Source organism: Varanus komodoensis, unplaced genomic scaffold, assembly GCF_004798865.1.
Source record: "Varanus komodoensis strain SLA01 unplaced genomic scaffold, ASM479886v1 scaffold10, whole genome shotgun sequence".
NCBI classification, from domain to species: Eukaryota; Metazoa; Chordata; class Lepidosauria; order Squamata; family Varanidae; genus Varanus; species Varanus komodoensis.
In genome coordinates this window covers 4333443-4349894 of record NW_025335269.1, presented here as the reverse complement: position 1 = coordinate 4349894, position 16452 = coordinate 4333443, and the positions used below count along the sequence as shown (strand labels likewise).

Sequence of the window (16452 nt, the reverse complement as noted above, 5' to 3'; positions counted from 1 at the left end):
TTTCACTTAGGGATGTACTCACTTTTGTTGCCAGCGGTTTAGACATTAATGGCTGTGTGTTGAGATATTTTGAGGGGACAGCAAATTTACACTGTTATACAAGCTGTATACTCACTACTTTACATTGTAGCAAAGTGTCATTTCTTCAGGGTTGTCACATGAAAAGATATAATAAAATATTTACAAAATGTGAAGGGTGTACTCACTTCTGTGATACACTGTATCTGTGTTCAAATACTTGTGCCATACTCCCTCTCTATATATAATGGACAGAGAGAAAATTAAAAAGCTGCTGTATTAAGTGTACCATACTGGCTCTCCTAGGAATATCACAGGAAACTGTCAAATGCTTAACTGAAATCAGCATCTCCAAGATCTATTTATTTTATTACATTTTTATACTTTTCAGCAACTGAAGCTCCCTGAACCCATTCATAAAATGACTACTAAACTAGTATCTAAACTAGTAAGTACTATAAAAAGGAGATAAGGCTGGTCGGAAATGAATTTTTCTTTTGTATATTAAACCACACTGGCTCCTCTATCAATGCATTCCTTTCTAAAGGCTTACAAACTGACCAATTTATCTGATTTGCAATTACAGAGACTGCTATCAAACTAACCTGCCTACAATTTCCAAAATGCACCCCCAACACTTATTGAAGGGAGGGACAAGAATTACCATCTCTTCTAGCACCTCCAAGAACTCTCAAGTATTACAGAAAGCACTTCCAAAATATCATCCATAATCTTCTACAGTAACGTGGGATGTAATTCATCTGGCCCTGGAGAGATATAATTCATCTGGCCCTGGACAGCTAGTTTTTCCTCTAACCATTTCCTTAGCTACCTTGTGCAGGATAACCTTTCTTTTGTTATTTATTCCAATATTCCCAGGGCAAATATAATTCCCCTTGTGAGTGAAGACTAAAGCAAAGTAACAGTTCAGTAGTTTTGCCTTTCCTCCATTACTCATCACTGCAACAGCTCCCTCTGAGTCTATGGTGCTATGATTTTCAGATGAATCCATCAAATATCCCCATCAAACACCATGCAAAACTCGCCTGTTAGCTCATTATAGTTACTCACTCCTAGAGAATTACAAGGGGTTTTTTGTTTTTTACAGAAATGACCGGCTCTGATTACCCAAGCTAAGGGTTCTACCTCAGTCCTTAGACAATCTGAAATATTGGCTTTACAAGTTACAAGGGTATTTCTTCTTCAAGTATGTGGGTGACAGTTTAGTGACTGCAACGTAGAATTACTGTGATCTACTCTTTTGTTACTTACCTTGCTTTCTTCTTTGCTGCTGTGGCTAGAGGAAAATCAAGATGGGAATATTATCAGAAACATATAAAGAACAACTTAATTATGTAAAAATGTAATTCATGCAAATTTCAGGGCTACTATTTCAGTTATATACACACACAGGTCTCTACTCTTTCATCTGTTGTTTGTCATGATGTACAGACCAGGAATTCTGGTTTGTCTCTCTCCAGACATGATGGAGTCACAAGTGAAGAACCAACTACAGCTTAAGTCCACAAAGTTTCTGGTTCACATGTCATGATAAATAAGTCTTATGCAAGGTTCATAGTTAGTTCTAGCTACTTTCAGTGTGTACCAGCACATTGGTCCACTTACAAGAAACCAGGATTCTTTAGAATTTTGTCTGTGATGTGTGATTGTAGGGGGTTCTCTTTCTTAACTACTGGTAATGCTAGTTTTGTATGTGTTTAGTTAAATGCAATTTGGAAATTCAGGCTGTTTTTAAAATATATAAAAATACAAAGCTCTTACTTACAAGGTTTGTGTGGTCTTTCAAAACCTTCACGCTAAAAAATAAAGAGGTTGGATCAAATTTAATGTCATTTATTCAATTCTATTCCAGTGGGACTGGGATGGGGAATCAAACCAAATAATAAAGATGTTGTTGCTTAGGGAAAAATGGTGAAGCACCATTTTTTTGTATCCAGAACTACTTCTGAAAATCATTTCCAGCTACAATGTATAAGCTCTAAAACCACTTTAGTTCAGATAAGTTAAAGAAAGAAGCAGTGTGGTACACTGCTTAACAGTGCTGGAACAGAGGCTTGGGAGATCCAGGTTCTAGTTTCCACTCAAACCCTGAAGCTCTCTGGGTGACTTTGGGCTAGTTAGCCTGACCTAACTTACAGGGATCTTGAGAAGATAAAATGGAGAAAGGGAAGATGATTATGTTAACCCCTTTGGGCTTCTTGCAGGAAAAAGTTGAGATACACCTTTTATAAATATAAATAATATAAATAAATAGGTTATTTTGATCTGTTTGACCCTCCACCATTTCTTTTGACAGTTCTAATTTGCTATTGGGGCACCTTGGAAGCATAGCTAGTAGCTGTCAAAAGGGGGCTCAGGTAGCTATTTTACCATCAGAAAGAAAAATACTTTAAAGGGAAAACCAAGCTACAACAAGAAAACTTTGCACCCACATGTGTGATACACAAAGAACTTGGTGTTCCTGTTGTGTCCCCCTGCAATACTCATGGGAGACCTGGGAGGTGGTGGAGGGGAAGGAAAGAAAGGAATGGAACAGAACAGGGGGAGGCAGGGGGCTACTACCCACGATGTGTCTAATTGCCTTTTGGGCACATGAAGAGTGGTGTGGTTTATAAGCCAAACTGAGGTGATTTTGCAGTGCGGCTTTATTGTGTCATGTGAACCTGCTTTGTGGCCCATTTCTCTTGCTGTATATGTAGGGGAAAGGAGTTAACACAATTACTCTTGGCGGCATGATCTGTTTGCCCTGCAAACCCAGACAATCTGTTTTGTTGTCACTGATAACAAGGAGCCCAGAACCCATGGACTATTACAGAGTTCAGAGTTGCTTATTACTCATGGCAACATGAGTTTGTACTAGCTAACTAACAGGGTTGGTACAACCTGACAAAATGTGCTGCCAGAGGTAATTATGCTAATCCCTCCTGTATGCAACCAAAATGTGCACCACGATTTATTAACTACCCTTTGTCTGTGCAAACCAGAGCATTTTATAGCAGTATTACCAAATGAAATCATAAACCCACCTTATACATTTTTAAACCTTCTGTCTTCTCTATTTCTCTTGCTCTCCGTCTAAGAAATCGAACTTTGTCTTCTTTATCCTTATTTGCACCCCTTTTCGCCTTGTCTGGATGATGTTTTAACTGCCAAGGAAAGAGAAAATTTTATATGTTGATTTTTTAGCCCACTCCTATCTCTAAGGCTTGAAGCAGCTTAACAACAAAAATACAGATATCACTTACTGTTTAAGCAACCATGAGCAAACTTCAGCTTTCCCTCTCTTGCACAGCAGATCCCTACAACTTCAGAGAGGCAAACTAGTTCCTTTAGGCCACTTTAGTCCAACCCTGGAAAATCAGTTGCGTTCAACCCAAATCAGAATGTTAAGTATGTAAGAAGAATGGGAATAGGAATAATACCACCACAAAGTGTAAGACACTTTAAATGTAAATTTGCCCACCTCAGTTGTTTACTCCTTAGCAAGAACTTTCAGATAAATTATGGTGCAAATGAAGTTTTATGCAGAATTAATGGAACTGGGAAGAGTCAACAAATGTACTTTATAAATTAAAAATGCATCTAAGCTAAAGGCATAAAGCAACTTTTTGGTACACTATCCTGTAAATTGGGGATGGGCAATTTGTGACCCTCCAGATATTTTGGCCTGTAATTCCCATCACCTCTAGCAATTAAAGGTAATGATGAAGGCTGATGAGAGTTCTAGTCCAAACACCAAGCATAATCTGGACAGCGCTCTTGAGTTTTGCAGGTGATATGGCTGGTGGTCCCATCAAAGCCCTGGCTGATTTCCAAAATGTGGTATCAGTCCCAGGCAATTGACATGATTGCTCCTGAGCATATTCTCTGTACTAGAGCTTATACAGCTCACTGATATATCTCAGAGCTGAAAGTGATGAAGCAAAATAGAAGATGGCTTGAATGCAGATGGAGGAAAACTCCCAAGTACATATAATCAACCCCTGGTACATGCCTCTAAGTCAAGTGTATCTGAGGACAGAGAGCAAGAATAAAAATCTCACCACTATTTAGTCTTCTTTTTGCAACCCAACAACCTCTTTAGGCCTAAGGCCTATTATATGCTGGTACCAAGAGCATTGTAGAGCCATCTGAGGTCTCACTGCAATCTATTTGCTAGAAACTACTAGGATAAAACCGCTTCTTCAATTAGGACTTAGACTCTTATGTTAAAACAACTGAATCAGGTGAGGTACCCAGAGCACAGACTGGTCAAGTTTTCTCAGATGAGTCCTAGTTTATGCAGAGCTCAAAGATGTTGACAAGGCACTTGGACAGATTCATGTGACTACATCCATACTGGATCTTTGCCCTTCTTGACTAATAATTGTTAGCAAAGACAGAGCAGCAGGTTGGGTCAAGCAGAAAATTAAAGGGAGTGGTCCACCGTGGATGGGAAAGGAGGTGGTTAGAGGGACTAGACATAAGAGGAACCTCCATTAGGAAATGGGTACTGGGGTAAATAGACAAAAGGATATACCAGGAGGACGAGGCCCATTGCAGGAGGATCCTTCGCAAGGCTAAGGCTGATTATGAGCTGAGATTTGCAAAGAATATCAAGAGCAACAAAAAGGGCTTCTTTCAGCATGTAAATAAGAAGAGGAAGGGGAGACAAGTGGTGGGACCACAAAATAAGGAGGAAGGAGATCCAGTGACTGATATGAGGGAACAGGCACAGATGCTAAATGACTATTTTGCCTCTGTGTTCCCCCCAAAGCAGGGCAGGGGAGATCCGCATGGGAGATTAGATGAGGCCAGGGACTTAGGGGCACAGATTAGAGTCAGCCCCCTAGAAGTCAAGGGGCTCCTCAGGGCATTGGACGTTACAAAGGGGCCAGGCCCTGAATGGTTACACCAGAGAGTACTTCGAGAGTTGGCAAGGGTTCTCTCATGTCTGTTGGCCTCCATTTTTGAGGCCTCATGGAGAACAAGTGAAGTTCCAGAAGACTGGAGGGTGGCGTCAGTGGTCCCAATTTTCAAAAAGGGTAGTAGAAGGGACATGGGGAATTACAAACCAGTTTGCCTTACGTCCATTGTAGGAAAAACAATGGAAAGGCTCATAATAGAGAGAGATCTAGTGGTGCTGGATAGGGAAGGGAGGCTGGCGGCCACACAACACGTTTTCTGCAATAACAGGTCCTGCCAGACAAACCTTGTGGAATTCTATGACAAGGTTTCAAGGTGGCTAGATTGAGAGGATGCAGTGAATGTAGTTTACCTGGATTTCAGGCAAGACCTTTGAGAAAGTGCCCCATGATATCCTGGTTGAGAAACTGAAGAGTTTTGGGATAGACCAATGCACTGTCCAATGAATTAGGGCATGGGTCCTCAAACTACGGCTCGCGGGACGGATCTGCCCCGCCATGACCATTTATCCGGCCTGTGCCACCGGACACATGCGCACTCGCCACTTGGCCAGTGGTGGCTTGCTCACTCAGAGATGGCTGTGGACTCTCTGGGAGATCTCCAAGCAAGCAAGCCACCACCGTGCATGTCCGACACCATCTCGTCAGCTCACATGCCCAGGCACCCCTGCCTCACCAGCCTGCACTGGTCGCAGCCGTCTTTCAACTAGTCCCCTATTGAAAAAGTTTGAGGTCCCCTGCATTAGGGCATGGTTGACTGACTGAAAGCAGAGGGTAACCATTAGTGGGGAATCATCAGGATGGCGGCCAGTGACAAGCGGAGTCCCGCAGGGCTCTGTCCTGGGGCCAATCCTGTTTAATCTTTTCATCAATGAAATGGAAGAAGGGGTGAACAGTCTGCTGATCAAATACTGAAACTGGGGTAGTGGCCACAACTGAGAAGCAGGTGCTCCAGATGCAAAAGGATCTGGACAGACTATGGAAGTGGGCAGGAGACAACAGGATGGCGTTCAATGTGGATAAGTGCAAGGTCTTGCACTTGGGGCATAGGAATAGCTGTCATAAGTACAGATTAGGGGACAAGTGGCTGGAGAGCAGCACTTGTGAAAGGAATCTCAGGGTGCTGGTCGACTGCAGGCTAAACATGAGTCAGCACTGTGATGTGGTGGTTAAGAAGGTGAACACCACCCTTGGTTGCATAGCCAGAAGTGTGGCTTCTAGATCAAGAGACGTATTACTACCACTCTATATGACTCTGGTGCACCTGCAACGGGAGTAATGTGTTCCATTTTGAGCCCCTCATTACAGGAAGGATATAGTCAGGTTAGAGTCAGTGCAGCGTAGGGCCTCAAGGTTGGTGGCCGCTTTGCAGGGGATGCCATATGAGGCGAGACTGAGGGAACTGGGTCTCTTCAGCCTGGAGAAGAGGAGACTCAGAGGGAATATGTTGGCGACATACAGATATGTGAGGGGATGTCACACGGAGATGGGTAGAGACCTGTTCTCCCCTGCAGAGGAAGGCAGGACGCGCTCCCACGGAGCAAAGCTCAGGGAACCAAGGTTCCATTTAGATGCCAGGAAGCACTTCCTGACAGTGAGGAACCCAAGGGTATGGAATGGGCTTCCATGGGAGGTGGTTGAGGCCCCATCGGTGAGGGTGTTCAAAGATAGGCTAGGCATGCATATGGTGGGCATGTTGTGAGCAGAGCCAGCTGGAGCCAGGAATCAGACCAGATAGCCCGGGTGGCCCCTTCGGACTCGCTCTGTTTCTATGTTTCTATACATGGGGCCTCTGGGATACAAGTAGCTAAGCTCCCATGGAGTGAGTTATCAGAACAAGTGAAGAGGGAGAGCAAACAGAGGTTTGGTGGCAGAGTACAGTGGGGGAGGTCCCTAACATTCCCCCTCCTTCTCTTCTTTCTGCCCCCATTAGTTTCCCCCCACACACTTGTTTTCCTTCTTGAACATACCTCCATTACTAGTAGGACTGTCTTGTTAGCCTTTAGTTAAGACAGGAGAAAGCACCAGTTGTCACAAGAGCCCCCCATGACAGAACCACAAAGGTTGTATGAAGAATGGACCCAGAAGACTCCACAGTGGTAATGACCTGCAACAACTGTGCAATGTTTGCTTTTTTATTTGAAGGCAACATGGCCTATACATGATGGGCTGCACCTCACGAAGAACAGAATGCATGTGGTTGGCCACTACATGAAAAAGTTAATCAAGAAGGCTTTAAAGGGAAACATACAGAAGAATGAAACATGCAACACAGCATACCATCACCTGACAAAGACTTATGTATTTCAATGGAGAAAAAATCTCAAGTAGGGCCTAAAATCAGTCTCCCAAAAAAGGTAGGAAGAAAACCAGGGCACAAGAAGAATGAACTTCAGTGTCTCCACACCAATGCTTGAAATATGGGAAACAAACAACACAAACTTGTGCTCAAAGTACACAAGGGCAATTATGATCTTGAAATAACTGAAACTTGGTGGGATCATTCACATGACTGGAACTCTACAATTGATGGCTACAATCTTTGAAAAACAAAAACAAAAACAGAAAAGACAAAAAGGGAGGTGGGGCCACCCTTTACGTAAGAGACACAAAGATCTGCACAGAAATATAAGAAGAGGAACTTAGTAGGCCCATTGAAAGCATCTGACTTAATTTTAAGGGTGCAAAAAATAAGAAAAACATAGTTAATTGGTATCTATTACCAACTATCCAGTCAAAAAGAGGACTAGGACACAACCTTCGAAAAGCAGCTTCCAAGAATGATGTAGTCATAATGGGGGACATATCAATTTCCCTGATATGCTGGGAGACAAATTCTGCCAAGCATGGCCCCTTCCAAGAGATTCCTAACATGCATTGCTGACAACTTCCCCCAGGAGAAGGTTGAGCAGTGGTCCTCAAACTTTTTCAATAGGGGGCCAGTTGAAAAGGCTGCAGTGACCATTGCAGGCTGGTGAGGTGCCATCGGGCATGCAAGAGGTCGCAGCTCACTTGCTCAGAGATCTCCCAGAGAGTCCAAAACCATATCCAAGCAAGCCACCACCTCCCAGTCTGCGCTGCGAGCAAGTGCGTGCGGCGAACAGTGGTGCGGGCTGGATCCGCCCTGCGGGCCATAGTTGGAGGACCCATGAGGTAGAGGAAGGAACGAAAGGAACAGCTATCCATGATTTAATACTAACAGGGATGACCTAGTGGACAAAATAGTGTAAAAGACAACAGAGGAAGCCCACATGGCTTCACAAAAAGTTAAGCAACAACCTGAAAGAAAAGAACATGTACAGCAGGTGGAAGCAAGACCAGACCACAAAGGAAGAATATAAACAAATAGCAAGGAATTGCAAGGACAGCATCAGGAATGCTAAAGCAGAAAATGAACTGAAAATAGCAAGGAATGCTAAGAATAAAAAGAACCCTTCTTCAGATACATCCAAAACAAAAGACAAAGAGAAGGGTGTCCAGCTACTTAAAGTGGATAGCGGAGTGATAACAGATGACAAGGAAGAGATGCTCAATTCCTACTTTGCTTCAGTGTTTTACCACAATAAAATATATAACCAAGAGGAAGTACAAGCTGAAAATGAGAGATAGCGGTTCAAGATTGACAGACAAATGGTTAAGGAATACCAGGATGGAATAAATATGTTCAAATCTCTAGGGCCTGATAACTCCATCCCAGAGTCATAAAATAGCTAGTGAAGGAATTCTCAGAACCACTGGCTATTATCTCAGTAATAAACCCAAGTTGCAACAACCCAGATTTGGGCTAAATTTCAGGAAAAAAAATCTTCACTGTCAGAGCAGGAACCAGTTGTCAAGCGAGGCCATGGGTTCTTCCACACTACAGACATTTCAGAAGAAACTAGACAGTCATCTGAAGGGAATGATGTAAACTGGTGACCTGTACCAGCAGGTTGGACCCAATGGCCTTCCTGGCCCCTTCCAACTCTACTGTTCTATGATTCTATTATTCCTTTACATGTTCAGCAGATAAGGCTGTGGTGTCTGCCTTTAACAGTGGACAGGATGAGGGCTAAAGAACTGAAGTTCATGTTTAAGCAGCTGGTTGATAGCTTGGGGGTGCTCCTTAAACCAACTTTGTCACTTGAGGCTCAGGTAGCCTCAGTCGCACAGCATATCTTCTACCAGCTTCAGCTGGTGGCCCAGCTCTGCCTCTATGCTGACAGGGATAGTCTAGTAATCAACACTCCAATAAGCTCTAAATTAAATAACTGCAATGAACTCTTTCTGAATCTGCTCATGAAGAACGTTCAGCAGCTGCAGTTTATGCAAAATGTGGCAACCAAACTATTAACTGGAACTAGAAGGTCTGAATATATAACAGCAATTCTGGCCCACTTGCTTTGCGTGTCTATATGCTTCTGAGTCCAATTCAAGGTCCTGGTTCTAACTTATCAAGCCCTATCCAGCTTGGTACCATGACACCTGATGGAAAGCAATCTACCTGGATGCTACAAGCAAAATCTGGGACTTGCCTCCAACTGTCACCTCTAAAGAGAGATTCAGTTGGTGGCTCCAAGAAGAGCTTTCTCAATGGTGGTCCCCAATTATAGACCAAGCTCCCTAACTAGAGACATGCTGATACCAACTCTACTATCTTTTGGTGCCAGGTTAAGACTGCCCTTAGGACACTTAAATCATATACAGGGGATTATATCAGCTGTCTAACAAGTCATATTAAGTAGCATGTGTTAGCTACTTTAGCTTTCTAAATTGGTTTTTAAATTCTGTAGTATAATTTGAGTATAAAAATGACATACAAGTAAAAATACAATCAAAATTATATGTATCTGTATTTTATATTGTACATCTATTATATTTTACATACATCAGGACCCCCATATCCACTGGCTCAGTTACTGCATTTTCTGTTAACTGCAGTTGACTTCAGCCAGAAAGAGAAGTTGTAATGTGCCATAAAATGCCAAAGGAAGTTGTGAAGTGCTTCCTACAAGTGAAGATGTTTGATTGAATATGGAAAGAAAAAAATGTATGCTGAGGTAAGAATGAAATTATGAAAAAATAAATGTATATAGTATATAACAGCAATTCCCAAACTTTTTTGATCATGGAACCTTTCTGAAGACATTTTCCCTGCCTGAAAGCCTAACTCTATCCCTGATTTTTACTAAGCATAATGAACCTTCAATGTTCTTCCTCCTTGTATCTACTTCTATTGCCTGAGTGCTTTGCATAACATAGTGGGTTTGGAAATAAAGAGAACACATTTTAAATATAACAAATGAATAATGTGATTATACAGTAATATGACAAATGAATTCCTTTGATTATCCTCAACACTATGCAATAGAGTCCTAGGAACCAAGTGACATGATGCATTCTCTTATTTGTTACTTGGCCACCAACTGACAATCAAATAGTTGGCCTCATGTGGTTTCATTTAAAAATCTGTTCTAAATTTGATTTTTGGGGTTTTTTTAAGGAACCCTTACGAGGCTTTTGCGGAACCATAGGGTTCCACGGAACACAGTTAGGGAACCGTTGCTGTATAGTGTTTATTATTATCCGCAGTCTCAGGAACCTGCTTGGGGGCCTGGAATTGATCCATGCAGATATGGAGGTCCTTCTGAACTTCTGTCAACGATGAAAAGAGATTCAATTACTGGGCAGTACAGAAATAATGATTATTTTATTGGGAGATACAGGTTTAAACTTGCAGAGGAGTAAGGTGTAGTTCATGGCTTACTAGAATTTCTAACAGAAGGTGAGTAGGAGGAATGCTCAAGAGACCTTACAGGGCATCACACTTCTAAGCACACCCCTTCTGTATAAATACAGAAGGATATATTTATTTTGCATGTTCTAAGAAGAAAAATATTGGAATGTTGCACAATGCCATTATTTTTCTTTCTTCCCCGCCCCCCCCCAAAAAAAACCAAAGCAGATACAGTACAAATAGGAACGTTTAAAACAATAGCGAGCTGTTAACACTTTGCACACATAAACTTTAACTTTGGGGTTTTTTTGTGCTATATTGAATAACTTTTTTTCTGATGGAGATAACTTACAAGATACGTTTTTCTGTGCCTTTGACCAGTGAGATGTTCTATCATTGGTGCCATTTCTGTATTAAACTGGCACAAGTGGCATTCATAGAATGGTTCTTTTCTCCCTTTAAATCGAACCTCTGTCACATATTCCAAACCTGTTAAGTACAGAAATAGTAGTGAGACAGAAGTTTCCTTGTCTAAGCAAACAGTGCAATTATTTTCATATAAGCGGCTTAATTTGCTAATGCCATAAGACAACACAGAACTAAAGGACTTTGCTATTTTTATTTTAGTTTCTCATTACCCACCAGAGAAAGAAGGGGAGAGGGGAGGGGGAGGTATGCTACATAAATTAAGAGTCCATTCCTCAAGCAGTTCTTTAGATGCAAGTACACGATAAGCCTAACCTAACCATAGAAGAACTTTTTGACTTGTGTCTCCAGTGACTCAAAGGCTAATTATCGCTGAGGTGGTACAATTTAAGACTGTAGGTAAAAATGAATGTTCTTGAATGTTCCCCCTTACAAAACATCCCTTCATATAGAAGGTTTAAACCCTTTGGCATGTTAGTTCGTATTGCATGGTAATATATATTAATATGGAGGAATACCCACTCTAGATCTCAAAAGCTACAGCCTAAACATGTAAAGCTTCTATAAATTTTGAAGCCCACATAAGGAAACCTTGTTTTAAAAAACTGAAATGCATGCAACATTTTTTTCTCTGTTCTCAACTGACATTACTAATAATACAAAATGCAGTGTCTCTCTTAGAACATAAAATTACACTGATTTGTTACAGTGCAAAATATAAAACACCCTAATTTCATTCAAATAATATTTTAAAATATACCCAGTAACAGTTTTTGGAGTAGCTGGTGTGTTAAGGCTGTTGCAGCAAACAGTCCTGTATCTTCAAAGACCAACAAATGTTATGTCATAAGCTTTCCTGGACCAGAGTTCAACTGATGTGATACAGCAGACCCAGTGTTAATCACTGAGCAGCAACAAAAGATATCAAACATATTCTGGTTTTTAGTTCAAAATAGAAAGTAGTAACATTAGCAGTAGAGGAACTGATGAAGCTTGAACAGGAGCTACAGGAAGATCCATCCAAAAACGATCTTAAGACACAAATGAATATTCTAAAACATAAACTGAACCTCTTGGATACAAATGAATGTACCAAGCAAATGAAATTGACTAAACAGAATTTTTTCAAAAATGCTAATAAACCAGGGAGATGGTTAGCTTATAAAGTAAAGGAGGAAAGAGAGAAGAGACTAATATATAAACTGAAGGATGGAGAAGGACAACTGCAAGTACAAAGTACACAAATTGAGAAAATAGTGAAAGATTTCTTTGCAAAGCTGTACCAGAAAGTGTTTAGTCATGCCGGCCACATGGCCATGGAGATTGTCTGTGGACAAATGCTGGCTCCCTCAGCTAGGAAACGGAGATGAGCACCGCCCCCTAGAGTCAGGCATGACTGGACGTAACATCAAGGGGAAACCTTTACCTTTACCAGAATAAAGAGACCTCAGTTGAGAAAATTAATGAGTATATCCGAAAGGGAAATCTACCAAAGCTACCAGAGAAATACCAAAAGGCACTAAATGAAGAAGTAACAATGACAGAAGTAATTGAGGCAATCAAGACAAAAGAATGACAAAACCCCAGGCCCGGATGGGCTACCAGCAGAGTTCTATAAAACTTTTGAAGGAATCCTGTCTGTGCCTCATAAGGATATATGTAACACAGCATTGCTAGATGCTAAAATACCAAATACTTGGACAGAGGCAAATATTACATTAATACCAAAAGAAGATACGGACTTGACACAGATCCAGAACTACAGACCTATATCACTAATAAATGTAGATTACAAAATTTTGCCCCTGGCAGAAAGACTTTTTACCTAAAAGACAAATGAGGAATAATATGAGAATTATCTTGGACATTTTAGAGTATTATGAGGTACATTCTGAAAAATCAATGGCGTTATTATTCACGGACGCACAGAAGGCCTTTGACAATGCCAACTGGCAATTTATGAAGCAACAACTAGTTCAAATGGAGTTTGGTGAAAAGTTCATTAATGCAATATTAAGCATCTATCAAAAGCAGTCTGCTATCAATATTATGAATGGAGAATTTACAAATATTATAGATATACACAAGGGTACAAGACAAGGATGCCCGCTATCACCACTGTTGTTTATATTGATCCTAGAAGTGTTAAACAGAAATATCAGGGACGATACGGACATTAAAGGTACTAGAGTTAGAGATGAAAGCTATAAATTGCAAGCATTCGCAGATGACCTAGTTTTCATAACTGAGGAACCTTTAGTAACAATGCCTAAACTCCTACAAAGGATTGAAGAGTATGGCGAGGTTACTGGGATGAAAATAAACAGAGAAAAGACAAAATTGTTAGTAAAAAATCTCACACAGGAGCAGAGAAAATCTCTGGTGGAACAAGTACTTTCAGATTGTTAAAAAGGTTAAATATTTGGGAATTTATCTTACAGCTAAGTTTACCACTCTGAAAGAAGACAATTATGATAAACTATTTAAGGAAATTAAGAGTGACTTGGAAAAATGGGCTAATTTGCAATTAACCTTGCTGGGAAGAATAGCACTAGTTAAAATGAATATATTACCAAAGCTTTTGTTTTTATTCCAAATGATTCCCATAAAAATTGATAAAAAATTCTTTGATGATTTAAATACCCAAATCTCGAGATTTATATGGAGAAAGAAGAAACCAAGGAGGCTAAAGGGAATGGGGGTTTTGGTCTTCCCGACTGGATTTTGTATTATCAAGCTTCTGTTTTAACATGGCTAAAAGAATGGATAACTTTAAGAAATAAGAGAATCTTGTATCTCGAAAGGCATGATTTGCAAAGGGGTTGGCATGCTTATATGTGGTATGGAAAGGCTAAGTCGCATGGTTCTTTTTTAAGTCATTATATTAGGAAATCATTAATGTTGGTGTGGGAAAAGTTAGATAAAACTGTATACTAAATTACCAAGATGGCTTTCACTTATGGAAGCTCTTGTATATCCAAATGCATTGAATTTTGATACGATTGAGAGATCTGATGATATTTTGGATGATGATGGAGGACTGAAATTGAATCAAAAAATACAAGAACAAGGAATTAATATTTCTTGGTGGCACAAGGTTCAAATGCAAATCGAGATATGCTAAAGACTATAGAATGTGGGGCTTTTATAAGGAGTTAACACATTTGACCACGTGATTCTGAAATCAGATGAAAAATAGATTAAAAGATTGTATAATTTCTTACTGGATAGGAGAATGGAAGATGAACAGGTTAAGGAAACTATGATAATGTGGACACAAAATTTTGGATATAATACTGAGTTAGAGAAATGGCAAACGCTGTGGGAAAGAAATATTAAAGTAACACTAGCAACCTCATACAAAGAAAACCTGTATAAAATGTTTTATAGATGGCGTTTGTTGCCAAATAGGTTAGCTGTTTCCAAATATGTCAAATGGATGTTGGAAATGTAAACACAAATCAGGTACTTTTTATCATATGTGGTGGACCTGTGATAAGGCAAAAAAGTACTGGATTAAAATACACAAATGGCTTGAGGAAATGTTACAAAAACCTCTAACATTTAAACCTGAAGTTTTCTTATGAGATATTGTACCTGATGATGTTGGTATACAAGCAATGTATTTGACTCTACATGTAACTACTGTGGCGAGGATTGCATTTGCCCAGCATTGGAAGAGTGAAGAGCCACCTACTGATGAAATGATTCTAAAAAAGATCTTGGACAGTGCAGAAATGGACAGATTGACTTTGTCTCTGAAGGAGAAAGAAGATACAGACTTCTATCAAACTTGGGACTCTTTTTATCATTGGCTAGAGAAACCAGACTATGCACAGATTTAAATATGTTTATAGTTTAACATAAAAAGAAAAAATGTGGGGGGCTGACCCAGTAGGTCTGATGTTTTTGATGATTTATTTTTTTTAGTTTTTTTCTTGTTATGTTTATTAAGAATAAAACTTTTTTTTAAAGAAGTAGTAACATTAGCATTGCATCTGATGAAGCGAGCTGGTTCCTTGACAGTCCAGGCCATAAGTAGGTAACCTGGTCCCATCTGGATGTTTTGGACTACATCTCCTGTCAGCATAAAACAGAGTGATACATACCTGATACTTATGGATGTTATACTCCAGGTGATTGCTCACTCCTGATTTATCCTATCGTACATTTATTAATGCTTCAGATGACACAAGAGTTTTAGGGTACCACAGCTACTCAAAAGGATAGTTAGAAATAAAATTAATTAAAAAATTAATTCCAAGATGTGACAATGCAGCAGTGTTGCCTCTCTGAAATTTTTTTTTATTTATTAAAACATTTCTATGCCACCCCTTGCCGAGGCCTCGGGGCGGCTTACAACATCATACACCAGCTTTTCTGAAATGTAGTAATACTTCTTGAGAAAAGGTTCCATAATATGACACCCACAAGCACCATAACAGCTGCAAAAACCTGCTACTGTGTCTGTGAGGCTTGCTGCTATTGCTGTGCCTATGCCTTACTCACTATCCATGCTCAACCTGGCAATGCTTCTTATGGGACCCTATCAGTTCCCATTTGCATCAGGCAATTATCATTTAGATTGCAAGCTGCACTGTCTTATGTCAAGCTTAGGAATGGATTTGAGGGGATCTCAGATGGAAACCACCAGCTGCAGATGAGCATCAAGTGACTTCCATACAAAAGCACTACCACAGGCCCCAAGGAAAAGAATAAGAGGGAGAAAAAGCTTAGGTGAATGAGGAGCAGAACAGAGTGACTGGGATTGCAGATAGGCAGACAAATATATTTGCACACACAGAGAGAGAACACTAGAGGAAGAAGCCGGCAACTGCAAAGAGTGCCTGTCATCTGTATTCCTCAGAATGCCTCGGCCCCATGTGGACTGAGAGACATACAGTGATGCCTCATAGTTTGAGCAACTCTAACTTCAACGTTTGAATGTTAGATTTGAAATAAAATCTCTTTGAAGTTCAAACAATGCTTCTAGCAGGCAGTGAAAAAAAATGTGGCTGCTGCATAAACGTCATCACTTGTGCACCCAAATCATCTCGTCACATCTGTACCTTTTCACTGCATGCATTTTCTATCCTATTTTATCATTCTCAGTGCCTTTTAACTGCCTAAGTCCTGCCCTAAGGTCTCAAAAGCACAGATTTTCCCTCTGCCCTGCATCCTCAGATTTTTTTCTTCATACACAGTAGGAAATGAAGTCAGGGCCTTTGCTGAGTTTCTCCTCCCCCTGGTCATGACCGTGTTCAAAGTCCTGGCCTTCAATGGCTTGCAGTATGATCATCCCATCCCATTAATTCCATCACATCATGGAATGCAGGGAGATTTAGGACAGATACAAAGAAAGGACTC

At 40.4% G+C, this 16452-nt stretch overlaps 1 protein-coding gene across 7 annotated transcripts in view; it reads right to left on the bottom strand.

Moving 5' to 3' along the window:
- LOC123035220 overlaps positions 1-16452 on the bottom strand; it is a 56127-nt gene that overhangs the window by 20322 nt on the left and 19353 nt on the right. For all 7 annotated transcript variants that reach the window (XM_044453218.1, XM_044453202.1, XM_044453224.1 and 4 more), the window contains 4 exons: positions 11012-11148; positions 3066-3185; positions 1805-1835; positions 1291-1315 (listed from right to left, as the gene is read on the bottom strand). In XM_044453218.1, the coding sequence (XP_044309153.1) occupies positions 1291-1315; positions 1805-1835; positions 3066-3185; positions 11012-11148 (313 nt within the window). The remainder of the gene's footprint in view (positions 1-1290; positions 1316-1804; positions 1836-3065; positions 3186-11011; positions 11149-16452) is intronic.